At 40.0% G+C, this 16,281-nt stretch overlaps 1 protein-coding gene across 1 annotated transcript in view; it reads left to right on the top strand.

The window, feature by feature from the left end:
- Positions 1-16,281, top strand: part of LOC135195728 (rho-associated protein kinase 2-like) — a 166,614-nt gene that overhangs the window by 125,867 nt on the left and 24,466 nt on the right. Inside the window, 4 exon segments of the mRNA XM_064222155.1 lie at positions 3,115-3,193; positions 3,434-3,650; positions 4,079-4,209; positions 4,413-4,504. Of these exon segments, the coding sequence (XP_064078225.1) occupies positions 3,115-3,193; positions 3,434-3,650; positions 4,079-4,209; positions 4,413-4,504 (519 nt within the window).

The raw sequence follows: 16,281 nt of genomic DNA on the forward strand, positions 1-16,281 counted from the left end.
GAAGAACTCCATGACATATGTAATGGAAGCACAATGGAGTCCATTATGTTGCAGGAATACAGAATTTGTTCCTCATAATGATGTTGGCAAGAGGATGTATAGTCAAATGTAGGTTGATGACTGACATGATGATCTTGGTCAAAGGCTGGACACTTGAAAAGGAGGTTGATGTACATGAGAGTGCCACCCTCCATCCTGTGAATCCTCCTGACCTGTTGATTTGGGATGAGCAAAGTTGCAGTTGCTATAGGCAGGTTAAAGACTAGTACTGAAGAGCTATCTACATCAGTGTCTTTTCTGGATTCTATGGTTGAGACTTGTCAGCTGCTGCTGCTGCCAGTCAGTTTCAAAGATGATGCAGATACATTCTGGGGCACTCAACTAAGCTGTGTATTATTATTATTATTATCATTATTAAAAATTATTAATATTTATTATCTATTTTTTCTTTTTTTTTTTTTTTTTTGCTCTATCACAGTCCTCCAATTCGACTGGGTGGTATTTATAGTGTGGGGTTCCGGGTTGGCGTCCTGCCTCCAATCCTTAGGAGTCCCATCCTCTTCTTCTTACTTGTGTGCCGTTTCTAGTATCACTACCTTCTTTCTGCATGAGTCCTGGAGCTACTTCAGCCTCTAGTTTTTCTAGATTCCTTTTCAGGGATCCTTGGGATCGTGCCTAGTGCTCCTATGATTATGGGTACGATTTCCACTGGCATATCCCATACCTTCTTATTCTATTTTCAGATCTTGATACTTATCCATTTTTTCCCTCTCTTTCTCTTCAACTCTGGTGTCCCATGGTATTGCGACAAGGAAGAAGAAACAGGGAGAATAAAACAAAGATTCACAGACATCACGACAGACACAGTCAGACACCAACTAAAGAAAATGCCAAACTGGAAAGCCCCAGGTCCCGATGAAGTCCATGGATACTGGCTCAAAAACTTCAAGGCCCTACACCCACGAATAGCAGAAAACAACTCCAGCATTGTATCCTTAGTACAAAAAGACAAGAGTAAGGGAAATATAGCCAGTAACTACAGGCCTATCACCTGCCTACCAATAATGTGGAAGTTACTAACAGGTTATCAATCAGTGAAAGGCCTTATACAACTACCTAGAGGAGACAAACACCATCCCCCACCAACAGAAAGGCTGCAGAAGGAAGTGTAGGGGCACAAAAGACCAGCTCCTGATAGACAAAATGGTAATGAAGAACAGTAGGAGAAGGAAAACCAACCTAAGCATGGCATGGATAGACTATAAGAAAGCCTTCGACATGATACCACACACATGGCTAATAGAATGCCTGAAAATATATGGGGCAGAGGAAAATACCATCAGCTTCCTCAAAAATACAATGCGCAACTGGAATACAATACTTACAAGCTCTGGAATAAGACTAGCAGTTAGGTTATATCAGGAGAGGGATCTTCCAGGCGACTCACTGTCCCCACTACTCTTCGTAGTAGCCATGATTCCCATGACAAAAGTACTACAGAAGATGGATGCCGGGTACCAACTCAAGAAAAGCGGCAAACAGAATCAACCATCTGATGTTCATGGACGACATCAAGCTGTATGGTAAGAGCATCAAGGAAATAGATACCCTAATCCAGACTGTAAGGATTGTATCTGGGGACATCAGGATGGAGTTTGGAATAGAAAAATGCGCCTTAGTCAACATACAAAAAGGCAAAGTAAACGAGAACTGAAGGGATAAACAAAGCTACCAGATGGGAGCAACATCAAACACATAGATGAGACAGGATACAAATACCTGGGAATAATGGAAGGAGGAGATATAAAACACCAAGAGATGAAGGAAACGATTCAGGAAAGAATATATGCGAGGGGAACTCAAAGGCGGATACTCAAGTCAAAACTCAACGCCGGAAATATGATAAAAGCCATAAACACATGGGCAGTGCCAGTAATCAGATACAGCGCAGGAAATGGTGGAATGGCAAAGCAGACTCCGCAGCATAGATCAGAAAACCAGGAAACATATGACAATACACAAAGCACTACACCCAAGAGCAAATACGGACAGACTATACATAACACGAAAGGAAGGAGGGAGAGGACTACTAAGTATAGAGGACTGCGTTAACATCGAAAACAGAGCACTGGGGCAATATCTAAAAACCAGTGAAGACGAGTGGCTAAAGAGTGCAGTTGGGAAAAGAAGGACTAATAAAAGTAGACGAAGACCCAGAAATATACAGAGACAGGAGAAAGGCAGAAAGAACAGAGGACTGGCACAACAAACCAATGCACGGACAATACATGAGACAGACTAAAGAACTAGCCAGCGATGACAATTGGCAATGGTTACAGAGGGAGAGCTAAAGAAGGAAACTGAAGGAATGATAACAGCGGCACAAGATCAGGCCCTAAGAACCAGATATGTTCAAAGTACGATAGACGGAAATAACATCTCTCCCATATGTAGGAAGTGCAATACGAAAAATGAAACCATAAACCACATAGCAAGTGAATGCCCGGCACTTGCACAGAACCAGTACAAAAAGAGGCATGATTCAGTGGCAAAAGCCCTCCACTGGAGCCTGTGCAAGAAACATCAGCTACCTGCAGTAATAAGTGGTACGAGCACCAACCTGAGGGGAGTGATAGAAAACGATCAGGCAAAGACCTTGGGACTATGGTATCAGAACGGATAGGGTGATAACGTGCAAAACAGACCAGACGTGACGTTGATTGACAAAGTCAAGAAGAAAGTATCACTCATTGATGTCGCAACTTATTATTATTATTATTATTATTATTATTATTATTATTATTATTATTATTATTATTATATAAATGATTAGTTTATCCAGACCTCTGAGCCTAGTATAGGCTCTTCTTGGGACTTAGCTGTGTAAAGCACTGCATATCCCAGTAAAGTGAAGCTGGTGATTGTTTTGAACGTTTGGGTTAGATGGTCTGGAACATTCTGACTATGAATATTGGATCTATTTGGGTTAACAGATTAGATCTGACTTCATTGTTTCTGTGTAAGGTTATAAGCATTCTTATGTTTCACTCTCATTTAAGGTAATGATAAACCAGTTGTTTTCATCACATCATTCTGATTATCTGCTATCCACAGAAAACTTTTTCATGTGCGTTCTGTGACTCAAGGTGATGTTATAAGAGCAGATGCCCGTGATATACCCAGAATTTTTCAGGTAAAGATTTATGTTGTCTATAAGTTTCATTGCCAATATTAGTGTTTTGGTAATCTTCAGTAATTTTGTGGCATTGATGATAAATTGGACCAAATGGTATACCATGAAAACCCCCTAACTAGAGGAACTTGTTTAAAATAAATATTATTTTTTTTCATTTTAACCATTCAATAAAACATAAATTTCAATTTATAAAAGTACATAATTATTTTTCCTTTGCAATTCCTCAATTGCACACAGCTCTTGTATGCTGGTGAAGGGGAGAGTCGTAAACCTGGTGATAACCCTGGTGGTCCACTTGCATTGCATGAGGGTGCAGGTCCAGACAAAGCAGGGACTCTAGTCCACAAAGGCCATGAATTTTTGGCTATAACTTTTCATATGCCCACTAACTGTGAAGTTTGTCAGCGACATTTGTGGCATATGTTTAAGCCTCCTCCAGCTTTGGAATGCAGAAGTAAGTTTTTGAAAGCTATTAGTTTATTATGAAATATTTATTTAAAGTATGCCTTTGTTACATTATAACATCAATACTATGGAATTCATTGCATAGTCACATGTAGAGTTGAAATAAGTTTCTATCTCACGTCAGTATCAAACCCCAAATGTGAGTTTGCTATAATTGACCCACAAAGGTTTTATAAAGAAAGAAGCAAGTTCCAGTTTCTTTTATACTCTTTTTGGGCCAGTGAGTTAGAAATTTTTGTTTAATATTTACTGATCATGCAATTCGAATTTTTAGTTATGATATTGCTTGTTGGCTAGTTGGGTTATTTTTGCAAGAGGTTTTTAATTGGATCAGTGAGACAATTGTTGGGATCTTAGATTTGAATAGGCTTGATTAGTTTCTTGATTAGATTATTCATATGGGATCTGTCTTTTTAGGATGTCGTATGAAAATTCATCGAGATCACCTTGAGCGCAAGGAAGAACTTGTCGCCCCATGTAAAATAAGTTATGATCTAAATACTGCAAAGGAGTTGTTGCTTTTGGCTCCGTCTATTGATGAACAGCAGGTTGGTAAAATAATAAGTTCTATTGCTTTGCTGTATGAAGTGTTTTATAAATTTTATCTTTTATTTTTAAGTTTATCCTTCAGACGAGACATAGAAGAGCATTGAAATTTGACTATTCTCCCTGAGTTTGAATTTCAGACATTTGCTGTCTGTTTGCTATACAGGATACTATACTGTTGTTGAATTGCTTTTTGTTTTTGCAGAACTGGGTGTTGAGATTATCCAAGAAAATTCAGAAGTCAGGTTACAAAGCCAATAATACAGGTGGTCCTGACGGTGCCAAAGTTTCTCCTAGGTAAGTGCTTCTGTGTTTATTTTGTTTTTCTTCCTAACAGACTTCTTAGTTCAAAGAAACAAATTTTTTGTTTTGTAACAGGAATATAGTGGTTGGTAAGACATTGGTTTCAACATTACAGTATTTGTATTTCTCTGTTGTTTCATTGCATATACTATAGTATATGAGGGAGTACAAGAGGAAGCCCATGAATACACTTGGGAATCACAGGGTTTGCTTCAAGTATGGTGATTTAGGGGAATTTAGGGTTTAGAATTACAAGAGAAAATTATTTTGATAAGTATATAGGGTTGTCATGTAAATTTTGTGGATTGGAGATGTCTTACTCTGGATTGATGGGTTAGAAAGATTCATACCTCGCATGTATACGAATCAAAGTTATTTGATTTTAAATTAAGAAATTTGCAGATATAATGAGAAGCTTTGGGATATGTATGCTGAAGCAAAATCTAGAACAATTCATGTATTTCTTTTCTTAAAAGATTTTATTATATTTTGCCAGCTGTCTCAGACACATTTTAGATAACTATACCCAGCTTGAGTAATGTTTTTATTTAGTAGCAGTTACTGCATCCGTTGTCTGTCTGCATGCAAAAAGGTATTTTATAAAGCTATCAGTGATTGAATTACTTCTCTTGATATTTAGGAGTCATAACTAAGTATGAATTTAGCCTATGCTAAAGTTTTTTTTTGCAGTTTTACATTCTTTTGAACATTATGGATAGTGCTTCTGGCTTAATCTGGTAAGGAGTCATGTTTGTATTCACTTGGAAGGGCTGCTTTATTGCTTATGTTCCCCAATTTAATATTTAAACAGCTTTAGTGTTTTGTTTTAAGCAGTACTGAATAGATTTAATTCAGGAAATATGTTGACTCACCATTTTTTTTTAATAAGAATCCTTTATTTTTATTTATCTCTAAAGTTGTATGCTGACAGTTTTTGGTTGTGGTTTTTACAGAATGTAAAAGGCTTTAGGACTAGCAGTCACAACCACCAAGTAATGCAGGGAGTATTTATAATTACACTTCTAGCTTGCCTGAACTGATCGCTTTTCAACCTAACGCACTGCAAAACATTTTCTTCATCATTGCATTCACATTCACTTCTGTAGTAACTGTGCCTCATGCGCTATTTAACATAGTCCTTATAAACATTACATGTATTGTGTGAACAACAGATGATCATCTTACAACTCTTGTCTGTCAGGAACATACAAGTGAATTGTGTACTACTAATAAGTGTTTAGTGTTCTTGAATACAACGATTGGCATACCTTGAAAAATAAACTTTAATATACATTGAGCTTAGCTATAACAGAACAGTAACAATGAGCACCCTTTCCCATATGTGATTCATTTTATTCTGGTTGGCTAGTAGACTGCCGCCAGCTGGTTTCGTACACTTGCTGTCATTAACTCTGCCTCTGTAAGGGCAGTGACAGTACTGTCCTATTAACATCTCATACTTCCCTCCAAAATTGCCAACTAACTAGCCATCCTGAACAGGACAGGGAAACTATGAGGAATGGCTTAAGTGAATAGCAGATGTATGCCAAAAACTGAATGTGTTGGTGTTTAAAAGGTGAAATTGACATTATTGGCTATATAAAGGGCTTAGAAATGGTAGAGGCCTGAGTAATTGAATGAAAGATGCTGTTACCGAGGAGAATCGTGTTATTTCAGCATGTTTTAACACCATGAAAAGGGGTCCTTTATGAGGCACCCAGGGCTTTATCACACTCCACTCAGCCCAATTACCAAAGATTTGAGGCTATGAAAGCAATTTACCTTGCTGGTTAAGGTAACACTCAAGTGTTTGGTTCAAGTAAAAAGATAGCAGTTGGCTAAAGTAACATGAAAGCACTTGATACCTTCATCTTTTAGTCAGTTTCTGTGGCTTCAGCTACGCTCACCTTCACACCATTGACTGACACAAGCGTCAATCATAGAATTAATATCACAAATGCTGCTCACACACCCGGTGCATCTCCAGTATTAGAAAGAAAATAATGATATGGAGAAAGTCTCTTGGTGTACTCAAGTCTGGTTTACTGAAAGGTTGCCTTTGCATTCCTTATTTAATTCTCTGTGAGTTTTAGATGTTATGATTTGTTTGTCATTGCCAAGTATGATGTACGTAACGAGTAAATGGTGTCGTATATTGTAATTAGTTAGATTTACATCATATGGTTGTTCAGGTAAAAGGTCGAGATTTTCTTTGGTTACACCATTTCACTGTTCAGGTAAAATATTGAGCTTTTCTTTGATTACACAGTTTCATGGTTTTGAATATTGCAGCAGGAGTTATTTTTAGAAAATGGAGGATTTGCAGTATGTTGATTTCCTTATTATTTAGTATTTGGATGTATTGAATTTTATTACATTTTCTGGGTTTGTTTATTTAGCACGTATAATCTTTAAATTTGTTAATTTGTGAAATATTAAATGTATTGCAACTGACCATGTATGTAAAAATTAATTTTAATGTTCAAACGTTCTTTACACTTTTATCAAATACAACTGCATTCATCCTAGATGTATGCATTCTAATTCAGAAAAATATCTTTCATTAAGATCCATTTGTTTGTTACAGTAGATTTTTTGTTGGCTTGATAAACTTAAATTTTTTGTAGCAGTTACTGTAGTAGTGACCTATGGTGCTTTTAATGGAAAGAAATTGTTAGTCATTTTATTAACAGTATTTTATATGATTATTATCATGTTGAAGATCATTATTTAAGATTCTTGTAGGTGTTTATCATTGCTGTTAAATGAGTTTTATTAGAAATTTAGGTTATTTGAGCCACTGCTGTGCCATCTGTCATTTTTATATATTTTGTCATTCATGTTCACATTATAATGTGGAACTTTTTTATAAACCTAATCTGCTGAGGTAGTGATTACAAAAAGACCAGGTTTGGTTACATATATTCTTAATAATTGCTTGATATTCATTAAGCTTTATCTTGCACACGTTGAATAAATATAGAGCGCTAACTGTAGCATTTTTAACTTGTGAAACCAATTTTCAGTAAAAAACATTGAACTAGCTTGTGGCTGACTACATGATAAACGACAGTTGCCTGCCTGCCCTTTTTTTCTTGCTCACACACTCAGTGAGGACTGATTATATATTGTATAATTGTTATTGGTATTTTATGCATTGTTGAAATATGGTGGGTGTCCTTTATATGGACAGCATATGGTTGATTCTAGAAGGTGTCTGATGATGTATTTAAGTTGTGTTGTGACGTCATAGACAAGATGGTGGTGGCGGCGGGGGGTCTGGTAGGAGTTTTTGGGTCGTAAGTCTTGTTGTGCTGTTGTTCTAAGGTGATTTCTGGAGTATACTGAAGTTGGAGAAAGCGTACAAGTGGGTAGATTATTCATTTGTGTAAATAAAAGGGGTTAGGCTAGGCTAAAATTCAAACTGGTAGCAGTGTGGGGTTGATCAAAGATGCCTGGATCCGACAGTGAACAAAGGGAGACTACTAGATGGAGAAGGGAATGTCCTAGGTTTAGCGGGATACAAGAAGAATACTAAGAATGGAAAGGTCAAGCCAAAGATTGGCTATTGTTGTATGGAGAAGATACAAAATACCCGGGGATAGAAATGAAAATGAGCTTAAAAGGGGAAAGCCCGAGAGCTAGTGGAAGCATTAGATAGAGATGAACTTAATGGTACAGAGGGTCCAAAGTTAATTCCTAGAGAAACTAGAAAAGGCCTATCTAAAAGACTCGGTAATGGAGAATTACGGCAGAATAAAAAGATACCTTCTAATAAGAAGAGAATCTAGTGAAAAGATGGCGGACTATTTAATTAGATACGAGAAGGTAGCATCTGAGTGTGAAAGAGCAATGGGGATAGGCGCTTGAAGGGGAAGTCAAGGGTTATCATGTAATAGAGCAAGCAAATCTCACGGAAAATCAAAAACAAATGGTATTATCGGCTTGTGGGCAAGAAAAGCTAGAGTACGAAACAGTGTTGCAAACAATGAAAAGACTATTTGAGGAACTAGCTGGGAGAGGGAGGGAAAACCAGAGATATCAGGGAAGATGGAACAGAGGTAGGGGTGGTAGAAATCCTATAAACAAAGAAGGGAAGGTAACAGTATGTGCAATATGCAGCTCGGAATGGCATTGGGCTAGGGATTGTTTTCAGAATTTTCATAATAGGAAGAAAAATGAAACAAGACTAGAAGAAAATAAGCTGAAAACAGAAACTGGGACAGAAGAAGAGGTTTATTGAGGAGAAGTTAATAAAATAGTGGAAGCGTCGTGGGAGGTGCTTGATGCAATTTTGGACACGGGGTGTAAATCAACAGTTTGCGGAGAATTGTGACTAGCATGTATTGTTATGGATTTGAGTCTGGAAGAGTTGAGGAGAATGAGGGACACTAGGACAGAGTCTAATAAAGTGTTTAATTTTGGTGAGACATCTTTATAAGTCCAAAGGAATAATAGAAATACCGGTGATACTAAAAAACAGAAAGTTTTATTGGAAGACAGAAATTCAGCAGGGTGATATACCCTGGTGATGGGTAAGCAAACCATGAGTAAAATGGGTATGACCCTAAATTTGAAAGAAAATTGTGTCATGATAGAAGTATTAGGGAGAATGAAAGTAGAGTTAAGAGAAGACGAACAGGGTCATTTATGAGTACCTATAAGGAGGAGAAAGGTAGAAGAATTATTACTGGAGGGTGGGAAGGGAAAGAATCTGAGGTAAATTAAGAACACAATGAGGAAATTACATTTATAGTTTGGTCACGGAAGTGGAGATAAAGTATGGAAGCTAACAGAGGAAGCACAATGGAGTAATGGGTTAATTGAAAAAGAAAAAGAGGAAATAAGAAAGTTACTAACGGAACTGATTGAAAATTGTGAATTTTGTAAAAGATACAAAAGAAACCCCGCCAAACCAGTTGTAGGCTTTTCTTGGAGTAAAACGTTTAATGAAGTTCTAGCGATGGATGTGGGAGAAATAGAAGAGAAAGTTCTTGGTAATAGTGGGTATGGCAACGAGGTATTGTCAGGCCTGTTGGATAAAAGATAAGAAACCAGAAACTATAATAAAGACACTTTTTTGAGTGCTGGTTTGCTATAGTATTTGGAGCGCCCTCCAAAATATTGTCAGATAATGGGGGAGAATTTCAAAATGAAAAAGTAAGGAGGATGGCAGAAAGAGTGAATATTAAAGTATTAGCCACAGCATCAGAATCTCCATGGAGCAACAGATTATGTGAAAAGGCCGTAGGCATGATAAAGGGAAGTGTAAGAAAGATGATGGAGGAAGAGGAAGTAGATTGGTCAAAAGCACTGAAATTGGTAGTGTGTGCTAGGAACTGCTTAATGAGTAATGGAGGTTTGTCTCAACCAATTAGTATTTGTAAAAAATCCTTCACAAGTGCAAGTCCTGCAAGCAGAGAAAAAGGGATGGAAGAGGGTATGGTAAGGGAGACACTGAATGCAATGCACAAGGTCAGAGAAGCGTTTATAAAAAATGAGTCGTAATAAAATAAGAATAGCGTTAAACAAAAACATCAGAGAATATAAATTTGAAGAAGCAGTGGTAGGAGATGAGGTATTCTATAAGAGGGAAAATGAAAATGAATGGAGAGGACCTGCTCAGGTAGTGGGAGTATCGGGGAAAACAATAATAGTCAAACATGGGGATTCTTTAAGAGAAGTAGCTAGGATACATGTGACTAGGATTCAACGATGATCACCAGATATAGAAGAGATATCTGCTAGAATAGATAAATTCCATGGTGTGAAAGGTAGATCAGATGGCTCAAATGAAGGGAAAGTAGATTGGCAAGAAGGAGAGGAGATAATAGTAGGTGGGAGAAGGAATGCAGACATAGAAGAGACTATAGAAAGAGAGGTGATAGAGGAAACAGTGGAAGATACCGGGGAAAGTGGGTCATTAGAAGGCGAGTTAATGGAAGAGATACCAAAATTCAAAAAGGGAAATAGAGTTTGAGCTATAAACAATGATACAGGACAAGTAGAAGAATGGACTATATTAGGTCTTGCAGGAAAAAGATCAAGCCAAGCATGGGCTGATTCGTACAATGTACAAGACTCTCAGTCAGGTGACAAAGGGTGGGTTAACTTGAGGGATTATAGTCAGGTAGAAAAAATTGAAGATGAAGAGGTGTTGCTGGGATTTGAAAATAGAAGCATAATGGAAGCTAAAGAAAAAGAACTTCAAAGTTGGAGAGATAACCAGGTATATGAGGAGGTAAATGATGTTGGACAAAAAGCTATAGCTACAAGATGGATAGTAACTGAAAAGATAAAAGGGAGGGGGGGGGGGGGGGGGGGGGGGGGGGGGGGGGGGGGGGGGAGGATATGTAAAGCAAGATTGGTAGCTAGATGGTTTGAAGAAAAGAGGGCAGAGTGGGAAAAGGATGCTCCCACATGCAATGCTGAAATTTTAAAATTTTGTCTAACCATGATAAAGGTGAAAAATTGGAATTGTTATACATTGGATGTCAAAACTGCATATTTACAAGGTGACGAGATACAAAGAGAAGTGTATTTTGAAGCCACTGAGGGAAGACGGTTGGAGGGGATTATGGAAGTTGCAGAAAACCGTCTATGGGCTCAAGGATGCAGCAAAAGCATGGTATTGTGAAGTGGTGAAAGTAGTGAAGGAGCTTCAAGGTGAGAGAAGTAGACTAGAACCTAATATATTCTTTTGGAAAAAGGACAATAAATTGAATGGCATTTTGTGTACACACGTAGATGATTTTAGCTACGGAGGAACTAAAGGATTCTTGAAGGAAACAATTGGGAAATTGCAAATAGGAGAACAAGAGAGTAAAAGGTTCAAGTATATAGGAGTAGTAATAGAGCAGAAGGAGAAAAGATTTTCCCTTAATCAGTGGCAGTATATAAATTCCATAAGAGAACCAGAGGCTAGAAGATATATGGGTAATAGAGTGCTAGAACAAAAGGAGTTAACAGAGTATAGATCAGTGGTAGGACAGCTGAATTGGGTATCACTACACACGATGCCAGAAATATCATGTGATGTTAGCGAATTAAGTAAAGCATTTAAAGAAGGAATAACTCAGGATATGAAGAAACTTATTAAAATTGTGAGAAAAACTAAGAGCATGATGGGCGAAGTTACAATAAGTGAGATGGAAGAAGAAAGGATTTATTGGGAAGCCTATGTAGACGCTTCATTTGGAAACATAGAAGATGGCCGTACTCAACTGGGTTTTATTATTTCCTTGACAGATGGGAAGAGGAGAAGTTCCATATGGTGGAAGTCTAGGAAATCCAGGAGAGTAGCAAAATCCACCATTGAGGCCGAAGCCCTGAGTGTTGGGGAGCTGTAGAAGGATTGATATATTTCAAGCATTTGTGGGAAGAGGTAGTTGGAGGGAGAAATTTAGAAGCTTTGGTTAACACTGATAGTAAAACACTAATGACCGCCATCAAACCAAGCACTGGTGTAAGTAGGAAGATTAAAAATAGATATTGCAGCAATAAGGGAAACCATTGAATCCGGGGAAGTAAAGGAGGTGAGATGGATAAAAGGAAAGGAGCAAGTGGCTGATGTATTAACTAAAGCAGGAGTTTCAGGGGAAAGTATTAGAAATTATGTAGAGGGTAAAGAGTTGGAGGATGAAGGAAATTAAGAGGGGACTAGGTTAGGAAACAGTCGGAGAGGAGGGAGAAAGAGATAAGTGTGATTATATATTGTATAATTGTTATTGGTATTTTATGTATTGTTGAAATATAGTGGGTGTCCTATATATGGACAGCATATAGTTGATTCTAGAAGGTGTCTGTTGATGTATTTAAGTTGTGTTGTGACATCATAGACAAGATGGCGGCGGCGTCGGGGGGATGTAAACAATAACACGGTGGAGTTAAGGCACATGCTGGTGGTGTGTGGTTGGTAGGGGAGAGCTCTCTGTCTGGTAGGAGTTTTTGGGTCGTAAGTCTTGTTGTGCTGTTGTTCTAAGGTGATTTATGGAGTATACTGAAGTTGGAGAAAGCATACAAGTGGGTAGATTATTCATTTGTGTAAATAAAAGAGGTTAGGCTAGGCTAAAATTCAAAAGGACATTTATTTTTCTGAGTCATCTGGAAGTTTGGAGTAGCACATTTTTAAATTATGCCTAATAATAGTTTGTTCATACACGAAACAAACCTTCGGTCTTCACATTAGGATTTACTAGCGCCAAGCTGGAAACCGGTAGAATTAAAATTACACTTGTGAGATCCAGGGACTAATGGCATCTATACCAGGTCACGGGGCATGTATACCCAGAATGCCCACGGCTACCTGTGACCCATCAGTTATTTTCCTACCGCCTTTAAGATAAGACGTGTTACTGTCTATCTCATTTAAAGCCGGTTTTTCAGTTTGCCCGTTCTTTATCCATTTCATTTTTTTATTTTTCATTCCTTTTCTTTCTCCAAGTGTGATCAGTGTGTGGTAAGAGTGTATACGTGGTATGATGGAGAATTTTGCCTCAACATCGGGATCGTCTACCGCTTCGAAGAGGAGACAAAGGAAATGCCCAGGAGTCAGTGGCTTCCCTTGTTCTAGGTTCCTAACTTCGGTGTCGACGGATCCTCATCCAACGTGTAGTAGGTGCAGGGAAAACGTATGTACGGTTACTAATCCGTGTTCTGTTTGTCGCGGTTGGTCGGTGGAACAGTGGAAGAAGTTCTATGGGAAAAGCCAATACAAAAGAAAGGGGTGAACTCCATCTTGGATGACCAACCTACCGGCTTCTTTTGTATCGGTAATAAACCAGGCTGCTCCATATGTTTCTCCACCTGCTTTTGAATTGTCTCATACCCCTTCGGTTTTCCTCCTAGCGGTTCTGTATCGAAACGTCAGGAGGGGCCTTGGGTAATTTTATGAATAATTTGCACTCTCCTTTGTTCCCAGCAAGTAGAGGGGGAGATCCGCCATCTTTGTTCCAGGCTCCTGCTACTCAAGCGCATAGGTTAGATGGTACGTGGTCAGCGCTAGGCCTACCAGGCGTACCAACCTTGGATGGTCTGCTTGCGCATTATATGACGTCACGGTTCCAGCAGGGTCCGGCAGCGCTGAATGTTCCTCATCCCCCGGGCTTGCAATTTATGGGAATGGGTTAATGCCGCTGCTTCACCATCCCACTCAGTATTTACAGCGATGCAGAACGTGGGAGGTAGTTTGGCAGCAACGTGCGGTTGCCAGCAGAAACCTCTCAGTCTCTCCCTACGAGAGGGATGACGTCACAGACCGATTCCTCCGGCCTTTTTCGCTGCAGCCCAGACGCTAATACGCCTTCTGACCCGTCAATGCAAACTGTAATGCAGAAATTACATGGATATAGAGGGAGAGAATGAATAAGAGAGACAAAAAGAAAAAGTGTGATTCGCCTTCTTCGTCTTCTTCCTCTAGTTCGGCGTCATCGCTAAGTCCCACGATAACGTCACGGCGAGCGCCAGTCAAGCGTTGGAGGAGGATTCGGGAGTTCCTAGCGGATCCTCGGGCCAAGAGAAGAAAATCAATTCTTCCTCTTCTTCGGACCAAGACTGTCATTTCCAAGTCAGCAAGAAGGTCGGAAAATCAGTGGCTATTAAGCACAAGGTTGGCAGACGAAGCCGTTCGCAAGAGTCCGAACAAGCGAGAGAGGTGACGGCCGCGGCGAGCTAGCGGCCGAGGCGGAGTTGCCAGTTCGGATCGCAAAAACTGCGATACCTCTGGTAAAATCGACGTTGGCGGCGAAAGGTGCCAAGCAGGGAGGATGGAATGCAGGTCCCAGTTTTCGCCCGTAAGGCCGTTCAAAATATGTACGAAGGACGATAAGGTCTCCTATTAAAAGTACGAAAAATAGAGAGTTGGCAACCTCGGCGGATACGTTCGTGGAAGGCAGTGTCCGTCTGGATAGAAGGCGAGGCCGGGCTCGCCGACGCTCGAAAACGATGCCAATGCTAATAGAGACGAACTTACCTCTGTCTTAAAGGGAGCCTTCATCTTGGAGATCTAGACGAGATTCTTGCTCTAGATCCGTGAGCAGAGAAAGAGTGAGACGTTCTCGTTCCCCTGCTGACTATCTGGGATCGAGCCAACAGCGGCCAGCAAAGATCAAAGAGACCGTGACCGTAGGGGCAGGCGGCCGTGGAATTCCGGGCCGTCTGTCAGAAGATAGAGGCGAGACAACATCTCTCGTGACGGAGAGTGGTACACTAGAGCCGGAGGAAGGAGAAAACCAAGAGTTTCTGGCCTCGTATGCAGAGGTTATTGATTTGATTCGTCAATTCAATAGCCTTTCGGAGAAGACAGAAACACCGGCCAGTATGCTTCCTCCTGGAATTGACATGGCGTTTGGACTAAAGAGGGATACCAAGGTGTCGTATGAATTGCCTTGTTCGAGTCATGCGGAATCGGTCTTGCAACACGTAAACGCAAAGATTGCAGGGAGGGATAATTCCTTAAGATCTAATAGATCATTTAAATTTATTCCCCCTCCAATGATAAAGCAAAGGAAATATTATACGACACCGAAGGTCCCTTTGCTGTCTAGACAAATGAACCCTAATGTTGTAAGGTTAAGGCCTGGATTAACCTTGGATCAGGTTAAAATGGAGTGCCCTTCGATGACGTACCAAGAGGCTGCTACGTTAGAAGCAACAGCTTCTTCTGTCTTTCAGGCTGCGTCCTGGTTAGACCTTTGGTCAACAGCAGTGGCGAAAATTGCATCCTCGGAAGCAACAAGGAAAGTAGTGGATGAACCATTGTTCATTAGATTACTACAGTCAGGGTCCAAGGCGATTGCGTACCTGACAAACGTAAGTGCCAATGTTTGGGCAAATATCCTGCTAATGAGGAGAGATGCAGCATTGGCTAGACTAAGCCGCAATGTGGATTTGGATTCCCTGTTAGCAATGAGGAATGGGGATATCTTGGAATCGCAACTACTGTTGCCAGAGGTCATACTGGAAGAGGCGATAGATAGAAGAAGGATGGACACTAACGATAGGTTGGTGCAACAGGCAGTTAGGAAAACCTCTAACAGTCAAACTACTCCTTTGGAGGGAAGACAACAGCAGATGTCTCGAAAGAAGACAGTGAGACATAGCATCCCTAATAGAGTCACAAGACCCTCTTCCCCAAAGACCCCCTGATCCCAACTCCTTGACGAGGTGGGGGGCTTAGGGATCCACTGCAGAGAGAGTATGCCCCTTTACGCTTACACTCTCTGCTGTGGATCCAACTGAACATTGGGACCTTTAACTCCTTTACTCCTCCTCCTTATAAATTTTCCCCTTTCCCTTCTTCTTCTTTCGTTGATGACCCTGGCATGGTTTTGGAATATTGAATTGACTGCTCTTTTAACCTGATGGAGGGTGGAGTTGGACGGCATGCCACTCCACCCGTAAAACTAGAGTACCTGACGTGGTCGAGCGAGGGGAAATTTTTATGTCAAGCCATGCCCACAGTGCTGGGTCCGATCTCATGGGACTGACGACCCTTAAGGCACTGTGTGTATCGCGTATATCCAGGTGAGTGTCCCAGGGCAGTTACCACAGCGTAACAGTATTGCTCCTCCCTCAGTTGGGCCTCCTTGGTGAGAGGGATCTCATCCTGGACGAAATATTTAAACTTTATATATATGGAAACCAAAACAAAAACCCCTACGATTTCTGGCATGGCAATGGACTATTCTAAGGAAAACCCAGGTAATGAAGAACAGGCTGGTATTAAAACTCTAATACCATACAAGCCGCAAAGAAAAAGCAAATTTAGAATT

This window comes from Macrobrachium nipponense, chromosome 16 (assembly GCF_015104395.2).
Source record: "Macrobrachium nipponense isolate FS-2020 chromosome 16, ASM1510439v2, whole genome shotgun sequence".
NCBI classification, from domain to species: Eukaryota; Metazoa; Arthropoda; class Malacostraca; order Decapoda; family Palaemonidae; genus Macrobrachium; species Macrobrachium nipponense.